This window comes from Thalassophryne amazonica, chromosome 9 (assembly GCF_902500255.1).
Source record: "Thalassophryne amazonica chromosome 9, fThaAma1.1, whole genome shotgun sequence".
Classification (NCBI taxonomy): Eukaryota; Metazoa; Chordata; class Actinopteri; order Batrachoidiformes; family Batrachoididae; genus Thalassophryne; species Thalassophryne amazonica.
Window position 1 is genome coordinate 85,828,917 of NC_047111.1, and position 14,504 is coordinate 85,843,420.

At 44.2% G+C, this 14,504-nt stretch overlaps 1 protein-coding gene across 4 annotated transcripts in view; it reads right to left on the reverse strand.

Annotated features, from left to right (window-relative positions):
• Positions 1-12,843, reverse strand: part of srrt (serrate RNA effector molecule homolog (Arabidopsis)) — a 36,222-nt gene extending 23,379 nt beyond the window's left edge. For 3 of the 4 annotated variants that reach the window (XM_034178644.1, XM_034178643.1, XM_034178646.1), the window contains exons 1-5: positions 12,779-12,843; positions 8,588-8,708; positions 7,155-7,283; positions 6,913-7,059; positions 141-329 (exon numbers count right to left, since the gene is read on the reverse strand). In XM_034178644.1, the coding sequence (XP_034034535.1) occupies positions 141-329; positions 6,913-7,059; positions 7,155-7,283; positions 8,588-8,706 (584 nt within the window). In that variant the 5' untranslated portion in view covers positions 8,707-8,708; positions 12,779-12,843. Of the gene's footprint in view, positions 1-140; positions 330-6,912; positions 7,060-7,154; positions 7,284-8,587; positions 8,709-12,778 lie in introns of those variants that run through there. The other variant, XM_034178647.1, reaches the window with a different exon arrangement.
• Between the last annotated feature and the right edge of the window lie 1,661 nt (positions 12,844-14,504).

Here is a 14,504-nt window from a genome sequence, read left to right on the forward strand (position 1 = left end):
AGAGTAAAGTACTAGCCTTAACAATGTCAGCTTGTGACACTGTAATAGCTCAATTATATAAAGTCCTTGGGAGCGACTACACTAAAACCTATGAATAATAATATTTTGGACTTTTGCACTAAAGACAATGTCACTCTTACCACTCTTCATCTTTATGAGCCAAAAAGAAGTCCTGCATCTGCTGACGACGGAAGTCAATTTTGTACTCATTGTAGCGCTTGACTGCTTCAGTCTCATCCACAGAATCATCCAATGACAGCAAGAACTCTTTAAAAGTCTTCATTATGGGAGGGGGAGGTCCCAAGTCCATGTCATGGATGTTACCAAGCCTAATGGAAGACAAACAGGTTGCAGTAAGTTTTGTATGGGCAAACTGAATAAGCAGCTTTACACTACTTCTAAAACACAGTCTCTTGAGCTTCTGCAAGTTTTTATCGTTTGATATTAAAAACATTTTGAAACAAGTTGATCTAAATTATATTAGGTAAAACTGCAGCCAATATAAGTCAGAAGCTCCCATGACCAGTATAATATCAAGGACCGAGACGTCGCCCGGTACAGCAGAGCCGGGGCCCCACCCTGGAGCCAGGTCAGGCGTTGGGGCTCGCGCATGAGAGCCTGGTGGTCAGGCCTTAGCCCATGGGGCCCGGCCGGGCCCAGCCCGAAAGAGCGATGTGGGCCCACCCTCCTGTGGGTTCACCACCTGCAGAGGGGGCCATGGGGGTCGAGTGCAAAGAGGACTGGGTGGCCGTCGAGGGCGAGTGGCCCAGCGGCCCGGTCCGCACTCACAGACTCTGGTTGTCGGGATGTGGAATGTCACCTCGCCGGGGGGAAGGAGCCTGAGCTTGTGAGGGAGGTTGAGAGGTACCAACTAGAGATAGTCAGGCTCACCTCCACGCACAGCTTGGGCTCTGTTACCCAACTCCTGGAGAGGGGCTGGGCGCTCCACTTTTCTGGCGTTGCCCACAGGGAGAGGCGGTGGGCGGGGGTAGCATTAGGGCTGAAACAATTAGTAACGCAAATAATTCGATTACAAAAAATGATTGAGGCAGTCTGTGCCTCGAAGCTTCGTTTAACGTTGTAGTACATATGCCAGGCCTGTGTGTGGCGCTGCAACGTCCGCAGGAAAAAAAAACAGAAGAAGACTGGGGCATAACAACTAATCAAATTAGCAATGATAGCTACCGCTTTCCAACGTGACAGAGTAAAATAAAGCCTTTTAAGAGAAAGATGGTCCACACTGATCATCTGAAATAGACATTTAAAGTGAAGCAGTGTGGTTGTCTATTTTTTAAAAAACACACGGTCTGCTCTACGTGGGGAGGGACTATTGACCCGGTGGGCCGGCTGCTCTCTGCCCAGTGTGAGGGGCTGTCAGACCAGGCGAGTCACAGCTCTGTCCCCGGCTACACTGACAAAAAGCAGAAGTCCTCTCTTTGTTCTGTGGTTCCCTCAGACTCACACTGAGTGTTTTGACTTTTTAATTTTTGCTTTTTTTAGGCAACACACAACACTTCACAAACATGGTAATTTTAACAAAATAATAATAAAAAAAAAACTGTCTGCGAGGCTTGCGTGTTCAACCTCCAACTGAAATGCATCTGTTGAATTGCAGAGAAAGGGATAAAAAAAAAAAATTCACGTGACGACCCACTCCATCAACCTTTATAAAAAACAAACAAACAAAAAAAAAAAAATTAAAAATGGTTACATTTTACAAGTTGGAGAAAACAAAACAAAAAGCCACATCCCATCGCCATTTCAGCAAAATGCCAACACTTTGGTGCAAGTACTTTTTATCCGATTACTCGATTAAACGCCAGAATCGTCAGAATACTCGATTACTAAAATAATCGATAGCTGCAGCCCTAGGTAGCATTGCTCATTGCTCCCCAGCTCAGTCGCCATGTGTTGGAGTTCACCCCGGTGAACGAGAGGGTCGCATCCCTATGCCTTCAGGTTGGGGACAGGTCTCCCACTGTTGTCTCGGCCTATGGGCCGAGCGGCAGTGCAGAGTACCCGACCTTCTTGGAGTCCCTGGGAGGGGTACTAGATAGTGCTCCGACTGGAGACTCCATTGTTCTCCTGGGGGACTTCAACGCCCATCTGGGCGGCGACAGAGAGACCTGGAGGGGGGTGATCGGGAAGCATGGCCTCCCCGATCTGAACCCGATTGGTGTTCAGTTGTTGGACTTCTGTGCTAGCCACAGTTTGTGCATCACAAACACCATGTTCGAGCACAAGGGTGTCCATAAGTGCACGTGGCACCAGGACACCCTGAGCCGGAGGTCGGTGATCGACTTTGTAGTCATATCATCTGACCTCCGGCCACGTGTCTCAGACACTCAGGTGAAGAGAGGGGCTGAGCTGTCGACCAATCACCACCTGGTGGTGAGTTGGATCCGCTGTGAGGGGAGGAAGCCGGTCAGACCTGGCAGGCCCAAACGTATCGTGGGGGTCTTCTGGGAACGACTGGCGGAACCCTCTGTCAGCGAGGTCTTCAACTCCCACCTCCAGGAGAGCTTCTCCAAGATCCCGGGGGAGGTTGGAGACATGGAGTCCGAGTGGACCATGTTCTCCAACTCCACTGTCGATGCGGCCGCTCGCAGCTGTAGTCGCAGGGTGTCTGGTGCCTGTCGCGGCTGAAGAAGGAGTCCTCCTTGTCTTAAACTCGGGTCTGGGAGGAGTTTGGGGAGGCTATGGGGGAGAACTATCAGTCAGCCTCGAAGAAATTCTGGCAAACCATCGAACGCCTCCGGAGGCGGAAGCAGCTCTCCACCAACACTGTCTACAGTGCGGGTGGGGAGCTGTTGACCCTGACTGGGGATGTTTTTGGGCGGTGGAAGGAATACTTCGAGGATCTCCTCAATCCCACCCTTACGTCTTCTGAAGAGGAAACAGACTGTGGACTCAGAGGCGGACTGAAAGCTCCTCTGTGGCAAGGCTCCTGGGGTGGATGAAATCCGTCCGGAGTACCTTAAGTAAGTAAGTAAGTAAGCTTTATTTATAAAGCGCCTTTCACAGACCAGGGTCACAAAGTGCTGCACATGGCATACAAAAATAATCTAAAAATAACATACGAAAACAATAAAATACAATATTAGGCTAAAAACCTAACTTAAAGAAATGCGTCTTTAGTTGCCTTCTAAAAGTATCTATACAATCCAGAGAATGAAGGGCACAGGGAAGCTCATTCCAGAGGCTAGGCGCCACCGCTTTAAAAGATCTGTCCCCGCGAGTTTTAAAATGGGTCCGAGGAACCATCAACAGGGTCTGATTGGACGACCTGAGGCTCCTGGAGGAAGCATAAGGCTGGACAGGTCCCTGATGTACTCTGGTGCCTGTCCATGCAGAGCTCTAAAAGTCAATACCAGGATTTTGTAATGAATCCTGTAGGAGACAGGCAGCCAATGCAAAGTATTAAGAATAGGAGTAATATGGGCCCTCCTGCGGGTGCGGGTAAGCAGGCGCGCAGCAGAATTTTGCACAACCTGCAGGCGGGCCAACTCTTTCTTATTCAGACAGGTGAAAAGACTGTTACAATAATCCAAACGCGATGAGACGAACGAATGAACAATCATCTCAAGCTCTTTTAAAGTCACCATCTTCCGGAGCTTAGAAATGTTCCGAATTTGGAAAAAACAGTTCTTAACCAGGTCATTTGTGTGCTGCTCCAGAGACATCCCTCCATCCAAAATGACACCCAGGTTACGCAGGCTGCTTTTGACCGTGCAGCTTAGGCTATTGAGATGCTGCTTAATTCCAGGTACAGCACTATCTGGTGCTACAATCAAAGTCTCAGTCTTATTGGAATTTAACTGCAGACTGTTCTCAGTGAGCCATTCCGTAATTTTGGCCAAACAATTTGTGAGAGAGCAGAGTTTCTGTGGCTCAGTTGTCTTAAAAGAGCAGTACGGCTACAGATCATCAGCATACAAATGATAGGACACATCACTGAACTGCTGGATCAGCTTGCTTAGAGGAAGGAGATACAACGAGAACAAAACAGGTCCTAAGACCAATCCCTGCGGCACACCCCACAGAAGATCTGCAGATTCCGACACTGCATTGCCCACCATCACACTAAAAGTTCTACCAGTCAGGTAAGAGGTAAACCACTCTAAAACACAACCAGACATTCCAACCAAATCCTGCAATCTGTTTATCAGAATGCCATGGTCAACGGTATCAAACGCCGAAGACAGATCAAGCAGAATCAGCACAGAACATTTGCCGGTGTCAGCTGCCATCATCATGTCACTAGACACCTTCAAAAGGGCTGTTTCAGTAGAATGAAACAATACCCAGATTGAGAAGTGTCATGGATGTCGTTAGCCTGCAAAAACGATCTCAATTGAGCACAGACTACCTTTTCCAAGACTTTGGCCAAGAAAGGGGTTTTAGATATTGGCCTAAAGTTCTTGAGTTCTGTAGAATCCAGTCCAGCTTTCTTTAACTGTGGTTCCACAATGGCATGTTTAAAATAACAGGGAAACACACCACTTGACAAAGATATATTAAACATTTTAGCAATGTAGGGCCCGATGGAGTCAAATACATTCACAAACAGTTTAAACAGAAAAACATCCAAAATACCAGAGGATGGCTTCATTTTATTCATGATGGGTGAGATATCCTCCACAGTAACAGGCTCAAATAAGGCCCAGCACTGAGTGGGAGGTTCCCAGTGGTGGGGACCATGGCATGGAGGCAGGTTGTCCTTTATAACTCTAAACTTATCAATAAAGAAATCCAGGAACTCCTCACAACTAGTTTTAGAGATAACAGGAGTGACAGCTGCAGGTGACACAAGAGAGCTGATTGTGTCAAAAAGCACTTTAGGATTTCTTTTATTGGAGGCAATCAGGCGATTAAAATAACTCGACCGTAAGTCTCTGGATGTTGTGGGATTGTTGTTCTTGGTTGACACATCTCTGCAACATCACGTGGCGGTTGGGGACAGTGCCTCTGGATTCGCAGACCGGGGTGGTGGTCCCTCTGTTTCAGAAGGGGAGCCGGAGGGTGCGTTCCAACTACAAGGGGATCACACTCCTCAGCCTCTCCGGTAAGGTCTATTCCAGAGTACTGGAGAGGAGAAGTCAACCGATAGTTGAACCTCGGATTCAGGAGGAGCAGTCTGGTTTTCGTCCTGGTCGCGGCACATCGGACCAGCTCTACACCCTCTATAGGGTGCTTGAGGGTTCATGGGAGTTCACCCAACCAGTCCACGTGTTTTGTGGATCTGGAGAAGGCGTTCGACCGTGTCCCTTGAGGCTCCCTGTGGGGTGTGCTCCGGGAGTACGCGGTCTGGGGTCCTTTGTTAAAGGCTATCCGGTCCCCGTACGACCACAGCAGGAGCTTGGTTCACATTGCCGGTAGTAAGTCAAGCCTGATTCCAGTGCACGTCGGCCTCCGCCAGGGCTGCCCTTTCTCACCGGTTCTGTTCATTACCTTTATGGACAGAATTTCTAGGCGCAATCAGGGTGTAGAGGGGGTCCGGTTTGGGAACCACAGAATCTCGTCTCTGTTTGCAGATGATGTGGTTCTGTTGGCTTCATCAAATCAGAACCTTCAGCGTGCACTGGAGCAGTTTGCAGCCGAGTGTGAAGCGTCCGGGATGAAAATCAGCACCTCCAAATCCGAGGCCAAGGTTCTCGACCGGAAAAAGGTGCTTTGCCCTCTTCAGGTCGGTAGAGTGTCCTTGCCTCAAGTGGAGGAGTTTAAGTATCTCAGGGTCTTGTTCACGAGAGAGAGACAGATGGAGTGTGAGATCGACAGACGGATCGGTGCAGCGTCTGCAGTGATGCGGTCGCTGTATCGGACCGTCGTGGTGAAGAGAAAGCTGAGCAGGGGGGCAAAGCTACCGATCGATCTATGTTCCGACCCTCACCTATGGTCATGAGATTTGGCTCATGACCGAAAGAACAAGATCGCAAGTACAAGCGGCCGAGATGAGTTTCCTCCACAGGGTGGCTGAGCGTTCCCTTAGAGATAGGGTGAGGAACTCGGTCACTCGGGAGGAGCTTGGAGTCGAGCCGCTGCTCCTCCACATCGAAAGGAGCCAGCTGAGGTGGCTCAGGCATCTTTTTCGGATGCCCCCTGGACGCCTCGCTGGAGAGGTGTTCCGGGCACATCCCATCAGGAGGAGGCCCCGGGGAAGACCCAGGACACGCTGGAGGGACTACGTCTCGCAGCTGATTGGGAACGCCTCAGGCTTCCCCTGGAGGAGCTGGGGGAGGTGTGTGTCGATCAGGAGGTCTGGGCGGCTTTGCTTAAGCTGCTGCCCCCGCGACCCGACCTCGGATGAAGCGGAAGAAAATGGATGGACGAATGGGTGCATGCAGCCAATATTCCCACCACTGGGTTGCTTTCTTTATGCTGGCAATCATTGAAACTGAAACAATGTGCAGCCTTTTATTTGTGTGGTGTCTCTGATATATAGACTACCAATTTTGTTGTTTTTGTTATTTTGTATCTCAGCTTTGGAATTCCATGCAAAGCATTTCAGGCTAGCCAATATTAATATAATTCATTAAGCTACTTCTTAAAACTCATTTCTACGTGAAGGCTTACTACTAGTTTTGTCAGATGCCTTTTGATCTTGGCCATTTTAAGTTTGGTATTCATTTTAATTCTTTTCACAGTGTTATTTTACAATCATGACTTTTGATTTATGGATTTAAATTATTTTGTTGTCAGTTAACGTTTATCATGTTGTAGTGTTTTTTAGTGCTTTACATTGCATTTGTTTTGAAATACGCAATATAAATAAATATGTATTAATGCTGCACAGACTATTCTGAGATAGATCCCTGCATTACATTTTTTGTGAAACAACGTTACAGCGGATGCTGGAAAATATTTATTAATCTTTAAAGCTGCAGGTGATATAAGTCAGCTTCATGCTCTCACCTTGCTTGGATAGGGATTCCATGATGAGGCTGCATGAGCTGCAAGTCCGGATGGCCCCAATGTTGTGGTGGACCAAAGCTTGGTCCTCCTCCACCACCATAACCCAAATCATATCCACCACGATAAGGGTCTCCACCGTGGTCATCCCTATTGCAGCCAAAGTAACAGAACATAAATAAATAAATAAGTGAAAGCACCTGTGAGTTGTAGAGATCGCTTAACAGTGTAGCTCTTGAGCTCACCAGTCTCTTCTCATGCGTTTCGGTTGGCCACCAATGTCATGTCTGGGCGGGGTGAACCTCTCCCGACGACCTCTTTCATAATCCCGATATTCTCCACGGCTGCGACGCTCCCTGCCCCTGTCCCATTCTCTGGCAAATTGATTTCAGGAAACAAATTATAATTACAAATGACAAAAAAAAAAAAGCAAAGTGGTTAATGCACTTGGTTTCAGTTCAGAAGGTTCCGGGTTCAAATCCCACCCCTGCCACATTTCTCCATGTAATGTGGAGTTGCATCAGGAAGGGCATCCAGCGTAAAACCTGTGCCAATTCTACATGCAGATCCACCTTGGATTTGCTGTGGCGACCCCGAGTGCAAACAAGGGAGCACCCGAAGGGATTTACTTACTTAATTGCCCAAACGCATTAATTAAATTAATTATTAATATCACAAAATTGTCCGACATGATTGCGATGCGTTGAAGAAATCTGCAACTTCTTCTATTTCTTTGCATTTATACAGAAAGGCGAGAAAATAAAAAGAGCAAACAGGCTACTGCAACAAGTTGCACTTCAGTTGCCATGTTGACAAACAGTGAAGACGGCAGTTTGAGATGGGCAGTTTTTTTCCCCCCCCAAGGCGGAGGGGTGTCTCAACTCATAGGGCTAGAGGCATACCCTTCGCCTTACCCCTTGTTTTAAAGGGGTAGGGCCAAGGGGAAGGGGAAGGGGTACAAAAGAGAATTGAGATTGGGCCTTGATGTTTTGGTAAAAGAATTAAATACTTGTATTTAATTTTTGATGGTTTCTTGTGGCATTTTGGCAATTCAGAAATGTGCTCCTTCCACAAAACGGCACATGTACACAATTTTGATTGGAAATCGTCACCCCCTTACTCCTGGTTGTGATGAAAAGTTGGTCAGCGACTGTCAGTGCTCCTCAATGCTCGCCTGGAGCTGGCTGCAAACTGCAGAAAGGGATTTCCTAATGGAGGTGTGTCTCATTACCCCTCCATCCCATTAAGACATGCCTCTGTTCAGGAACCCCCCCCCCACCAGTGTTCTAGCTTGGACCATTTTAGTGCTGGGTAAATTATGTGGTCACAGCTCATAGCCAGGGGTCCAGGGGCAATGCCCTGGTGGGGGTCAAGGAGGTGGAGCCCCCCAAAGCTATAGAGTTTTATACTTCTAAAATGTTATTGGCAAGCTCTATTTACCAAAACCTCTTATCAATACCCATCCCTATTTAACGCTATATAAATAAATTGAACTGAATAGTCAGGAAGGAGGTGGGCATAGACAGAAACATTGGGTGACTCAGATGTGCCATGGAAATTTCAAAATAAAGGCACAAAGGTACTCTATGGTTTCACTTTGCGTCGATGATACTGTACAGTTAATAATTTAATCAATGCGTTGACCTGATCTAAGTAGATTTACATCCCTTTTCCTTACCTGTCATTCCAGTCCTCTCTGCGTCTGTCTTCTCTCTCACGTGAACGGTCATAGTCACTTCTCTCCCTTCTGAATTTATCCCTTCTTCTGCGATCATATTCATCATCACTGTCTCCCATCCCTATGAAGGCATATAGTTCCAGTTACATTGTGATTCTATAAGAACAAGGATAATAAGATTGTAACTAATAAACCATATAGAGGAAGATAGTGTGCTTGTTTCCAGAGGAGAAGGTTCCCGGTTCAAGACCACCCCAGCCCATTCTCCATTTAAAGTGGAATTGTGTCAGGAATGGCATCCGGTGTAAAGCATGTGCCACATCATCCATATCAGATCTGCTGTGGCGGCCCCAAGTAAAAAAAAGGGAGAAGTCAAAAGTACTTACTGCATAATAAGCCATGTAACAGATATCTTGCTGAATTAGCTTAGCTGTACCAAGCTTTTAGTCAGTGCAACACGCTAGAAAGGCAAAGTATGTAGCCATGTAACAGATATCTTGCCGAATTAGCTTAGCTGTACCAAGCTTTTAGTCAGTGCAACACGCTAGAAAGGCAAAGTATGTAGTCATTTATTTATCAGCCACAAGCATTTTAAAAAACTTTTTATCCTGGTCTTACAGCAGGGTTTTTCCTGCATAGAAAAATGTGAGGCAGCTGCTGCAGTGAAATTTTATAGCACCTGGCTTGGCTGGCATCGACACTAGCGTCTACCTGAAGTAAAACTTCAGGAAAAAATATTTTTATGATGTCTGCCCAACATTTTTTTGTGATTTTGCTGCTTTAAAAATCATCAAAGGCATGTGTGCACATTTTTTTTTACCAACGTGGTGGTAGAACGTCTTGTTCAGATTCTGCTGCCAGCTGATGCAGGTAGTGGGATTTATCAGTGCAATACACAGTCAGAACACCGTAAAGAAAATATTTTATAGAAATACAGTCGTCAGTTCACTCAATAGGTTTTTCTCTATGTTCTTGTGTGTCAGACAGAGTGACACAGGGGTCAACGTAATGCTGTCCCTCAATAATATCAAATAAATGAGTATAAAAACAAATTTTGCATACCCACAGTACCCTGAGAGGCAGAATCTCTTCAGACACATGCACAGGTTATCAACAGAATCCATACACCTGTCCTGATATGACTACCAAGATCTTCAAAGAATGTCTGAAGTGTGCATTGAGTGAAACCAACTGTCATGAAACAGTGCTTCATGATGCAGTGCTTTGTATGACCTCATGAGCACAAAGTGGAGTCATAACCATGATGCAACGTTTACTTCAGTAATATAAACAAAAGACATTCATCACGAAATGCCCCGCACGCAGTACTATTTTCCATGTAAAGTGCAGTAATGTGTACATGTGTGGGGTAGGTATTTGGTTAAACCCTTATGTGTTTGATGTAAACTGGGATACAAAGTGGAAAAATTGGAGATTGACATTCTATTTATTTAGAGGATGTGGCCAACAGTGACGATAAAAAGTCGGTAGCCTTCGAACAAATGCAACTATTGGTAATTTTTTAAAAGTAGGTCAAGGTCACTGGCTTTCAAACCCATGCAAAGTACTCCTCCAAGGCATGTACCCACTCTATATCTAGTTTCTGCGAGCAATAGGTGCCGAGCTACGTTGCGGCAAAGGATTGGATAGTTGTGACCACTGGTGACCTTGAAAAGTAGGTCAAGGTCACCGGCCTTCAAACCCATGCGAAGTACTCCTCCAAGGCATGTATCAACAAATACGAAATTCGTACGAGCCATAGTTGCTGAGCTACATTGCAGCAAACAAATTTCGAATGAAGGATTTGACAGTTGTGCCCACTGGTGACCTTGAAAAGTAGGTCAAGGTCACCACCCTTCGAACCCATGTGAAGTACTTCTCCAAGGCATGTACCCACTATATATGTAGTTTCTGCGAGTAATAGGTGCCGAGCTACGTTTCGGCGAAGGATTGGACAGTTGTGACCATTGGTGATCTTGAAAAGTAGGTCAAAGTCACCAGCCTTCGAACACATGCAAAGTACTCCTCCAAGGCATGTCCCCACCAAATATGAAGTTTCTGCGAGCAATAGGTGCCAAGGTACATTGGGACTAACAAATTTCAGGCGAAGGATTTGACAGTTGTGACGAACCAATGCAAAGTACTCCTGGTAACAGTAGTAAAATCCGACAATGCTGAAGTTTGTGTGTGAAAAAAAAAAATCCATTTCACAGCGAACTAAGCTAACACACATATGCATATTCAACTCTCCATTCTACCAACTCACCCACTCCCAAAAAATCTTTATCCCGTACAATATAATTCTATGCTATATATTTTTCCGTGCAATCACCCACAAAGCTAGAGCATTTGTCATAAAGTAGTAATTAATGGTGAAAGAAATTAATCAGAGTAATCACATGCATTGTATACGCTAGGACTGGACAAGTTCACTGGTTACTACAGCCGATCATGAAGTCGCACACTCGCTTTGATTAATCACCAAAAATGACATCATGAAATTATTATTGCCTGACGATCATTTTATTCATTCATTGACTGTCCTGGGTTATGCATAGTGTTTTTGCTTGTTTTTGAGCAAAAATTGGCAAAAGGTATGAATGGGTATCGTATGAGATAAAAAAGAGACGACTTGGGAGTAAGTGAGCTGGTAAAATGACGAGCTGACCATCGGGTTTCATTAATCTCAGGTGATTTTTACCGAATGGCCAAATTTGATGGCCTCGTCCGTCTGTTCTCAGCATAAGTCCAGTCCTATTACTGCCAGAGTCTTCTAATTCACAGGGAACATTCCTGGGACACAGACCCTGAACAAGTTCAAAGATAGCTAACCTTGATCTATTTCAAGAGGTATTTGAAGAGGTTAAAAAGTCACATTCTGTTTCATTCTGTTGTTTTGTTTTTTTTTTAAGGGCGGGGGGGTGACAATCAGAGTAGAGCAGCAGCGTGACGTCAGTGGCTGGTATAGGTAGCAGCAAGCAGTTTTGTTTGTGTGCAAATATAACCTCTTTGTCACATATTATGTAAAAGCTAGCGAGAAATATGGTCTTCTAAAACTGAAAATGCTGTTTTTGGAACCTGATCACACCTCTGGAGTCATTTACAAGACATTTTGCAGACGTCAGTGTGCATGCTAACTTCTCCTCTTGTCAAAAGCTCATGTATGCACACACGCATGCCATCCTGCAGAGACAGTTAAAACATAAATAAAATATTGTTTATGACTGACTGAGGGGCTTTATCATAACAACAATAAATGTATAATTAATTGTGTATATATATATATATATATATATATGCATATACTTTACACTGGGATACCAATTAAACAAGTGCAAATCAAATGACAAAACACCGAGTCCAGCTCAGGTGATCTTCCGCCATCCCCAACATACTGGATCCTCTGCTCATATTGCTCCCCAGATGAGGGGTGTTTTGTTTTTTTATACCTCAACTGTTACTGTATTTTTACAAAAAAAAAAAAGATATGTTAACCAAGACTGGGGATCCATGTTGTGTGGACCATTGTCCTTCCGGCAACAAAGACGGCCAAAGGAAAGTAGTTCAGCACAACGTGGATCAGCTACAACGGATCCAGGGCACCGTGGATCCACCACGGGTTTATAATAAAGAAGACAATGCTAATACAGCTGAGGGTATTTATAGCACTGCGTTACATTTAGGACTTTCTGTAATTTATTATTAAATAATGCGGAAATGATTGTACTGCAAAAGCTTCAGAGATCTGTCATTGAGACGGATGACTGGAGTGCAGTTTTAAACAGAAACGAGGCGATAATCGGTTTAAACGTCGCTGACGCTCCGAAAAGACGCATGCGCGGTGAAGGCAGGGGTGGCGATGTTACCACGACATCGGAACATGCTATCTTAGGCTGCATAATATATTTGATAATATAGGACATTTATGACAAAAATTTAAAAAGAATTTAAGCTGCACCAAAAATACAACCCGTGGATAACGCACATTAACAGAGTACAATACAGGTGAACAAATTTTTTTATGCTAGCAGATGTGTGTAGCTAACTAGCTAAGAAGCTAACTACTACACACTGAAGGGACAGCTGACGTTTCTTTATTGACTATGAGTACTGCCTGATAAAAAAAAAATAACCTTAGCTCTTCACATCACGAATAACATAGCATAATTAAAGAAAACGGAACATAAATACCGTTTAATGTCGCATCAACACCACCGGAAGCGCGAACAGATAAAGTAGGAGGTCCAATGACTTCTCTCACGTCGCATCCAAAACCACGTCACTACCGGTATAATAGGCGGAGTCTTAAAAAATCGAATGGAAAGCAGTGTCCGTCGTCCGCCATGTTGCTCCTCCTTTCGTACGAGCTCAACTTTAATAGCCGTTTCCAAAAAACCATGGCTAAACAAATTTCTCAAGCCAGACATGCAATGTTTAGCCTACTGAGCAAAGCTCAAATATTGGACTTACCAATAGACATACTATCTAAACTGTTTAATCAACTTGTGTTACCAATATTAATATATGAAAGTGAGATATGGGGACATGAAAACATCCAGGCTATTGAGACTTTCCACCAAAAATTCTGTAAGAACACACTCAAGGTGCATAAAAATACCCCAAACTGTATGGTACTAGGAGACCGTGGTAGAACAAAAATCTAGCAAATAATTGAAAACAGAATGCTAAATTTTTGGTTAGCACTGAAGTCTGGTAAAACAACAAAGCTGTCTTGTACTGTTTATCATCTCCTGTTCAATATGTCAAATACTGGTGTTTATACATCCCCATGGATTCACAAAATCAAATCCTTACTCAGCAATCTTGGCTTGATTCCTCTGGCAAGAAGATATAAATCCCCTTTGGTTCAAAAACAGTATTGCGCAGACAATCAGTGATATCTTCCAGAATTTTTTTTTTTTTTTGAGGTAAATAATTCAACTATCTATATGTCATATAAGATATTTAAAAACAGCATGATATGTGAACAATTTACTATTACAATTACAATTAAATTTACTAGATACAAAAGAGTGAGTCAGTTTGACCAGATTCAGATGTAACAGCACGCTACCGGTGACAACTGGTCGCTATCTGAACATACCCAGGCAAGAAAGATTATGCCCCTTTTGTGTCAGGCGTCACATTGGTGACAAATACCATTATATATTTGAATGTAACCTTTTTAATAAAGAGCCCAAAAAATATGTTACTATAAAAAATATTTTATAAGTAGACCAAACACACTGAAAATGGAACAGCTCTTTACTTCCAGCAGTATCTCAGTGCTTTCCAATTTAGCCAAATTTTGTGCCATTATTATTAAAAAACTTAATGACGCCTTTTCTAGTCCTACAACATAATCTCACACTCAAATACAATACTAGTCAGCCACATGTCATTTTAACCATTTGTTTTATTTTAACTTAGATTTTTAGATACTTAGATTTTCTGTGAATAAATCAGTTAGCAAGTAGTTAGTAAGTCCTAGTCGTGTATTTTCACCTCGTCGTTTATGTCCAGATATCTCATTACGTGGCTAAAACCATTCAATTTCTGAGTTTCATTTGTTTTGTTTTTGTAGATATGTTCTGTTTGTACATCATGGCCTACTACTTCTACTTAAGATAGTCAATTACAGTTACGTTTTAATTTTTTCTTCACCGCCCGCACCTGCCTGTGACTGTTTGTCATCTCTTTTTATATTTTGTGTTATAATAATGTGTATTACTGTAGTTCTCTCATACCCCACCAGGGGTGACTTTCAGAGAATAAACTATTGTCATTGTGCCACTCTGCTCAGCGTGCCGCTCTCATTGGACCGTCATCTCTGCTATTTTGGCATAGCTCGCCCACAGATTGAGCTCGCCGGACTACTTTCGCCACCCTGCTCGGCGTGCCGCTCTCGGTGGAGCGA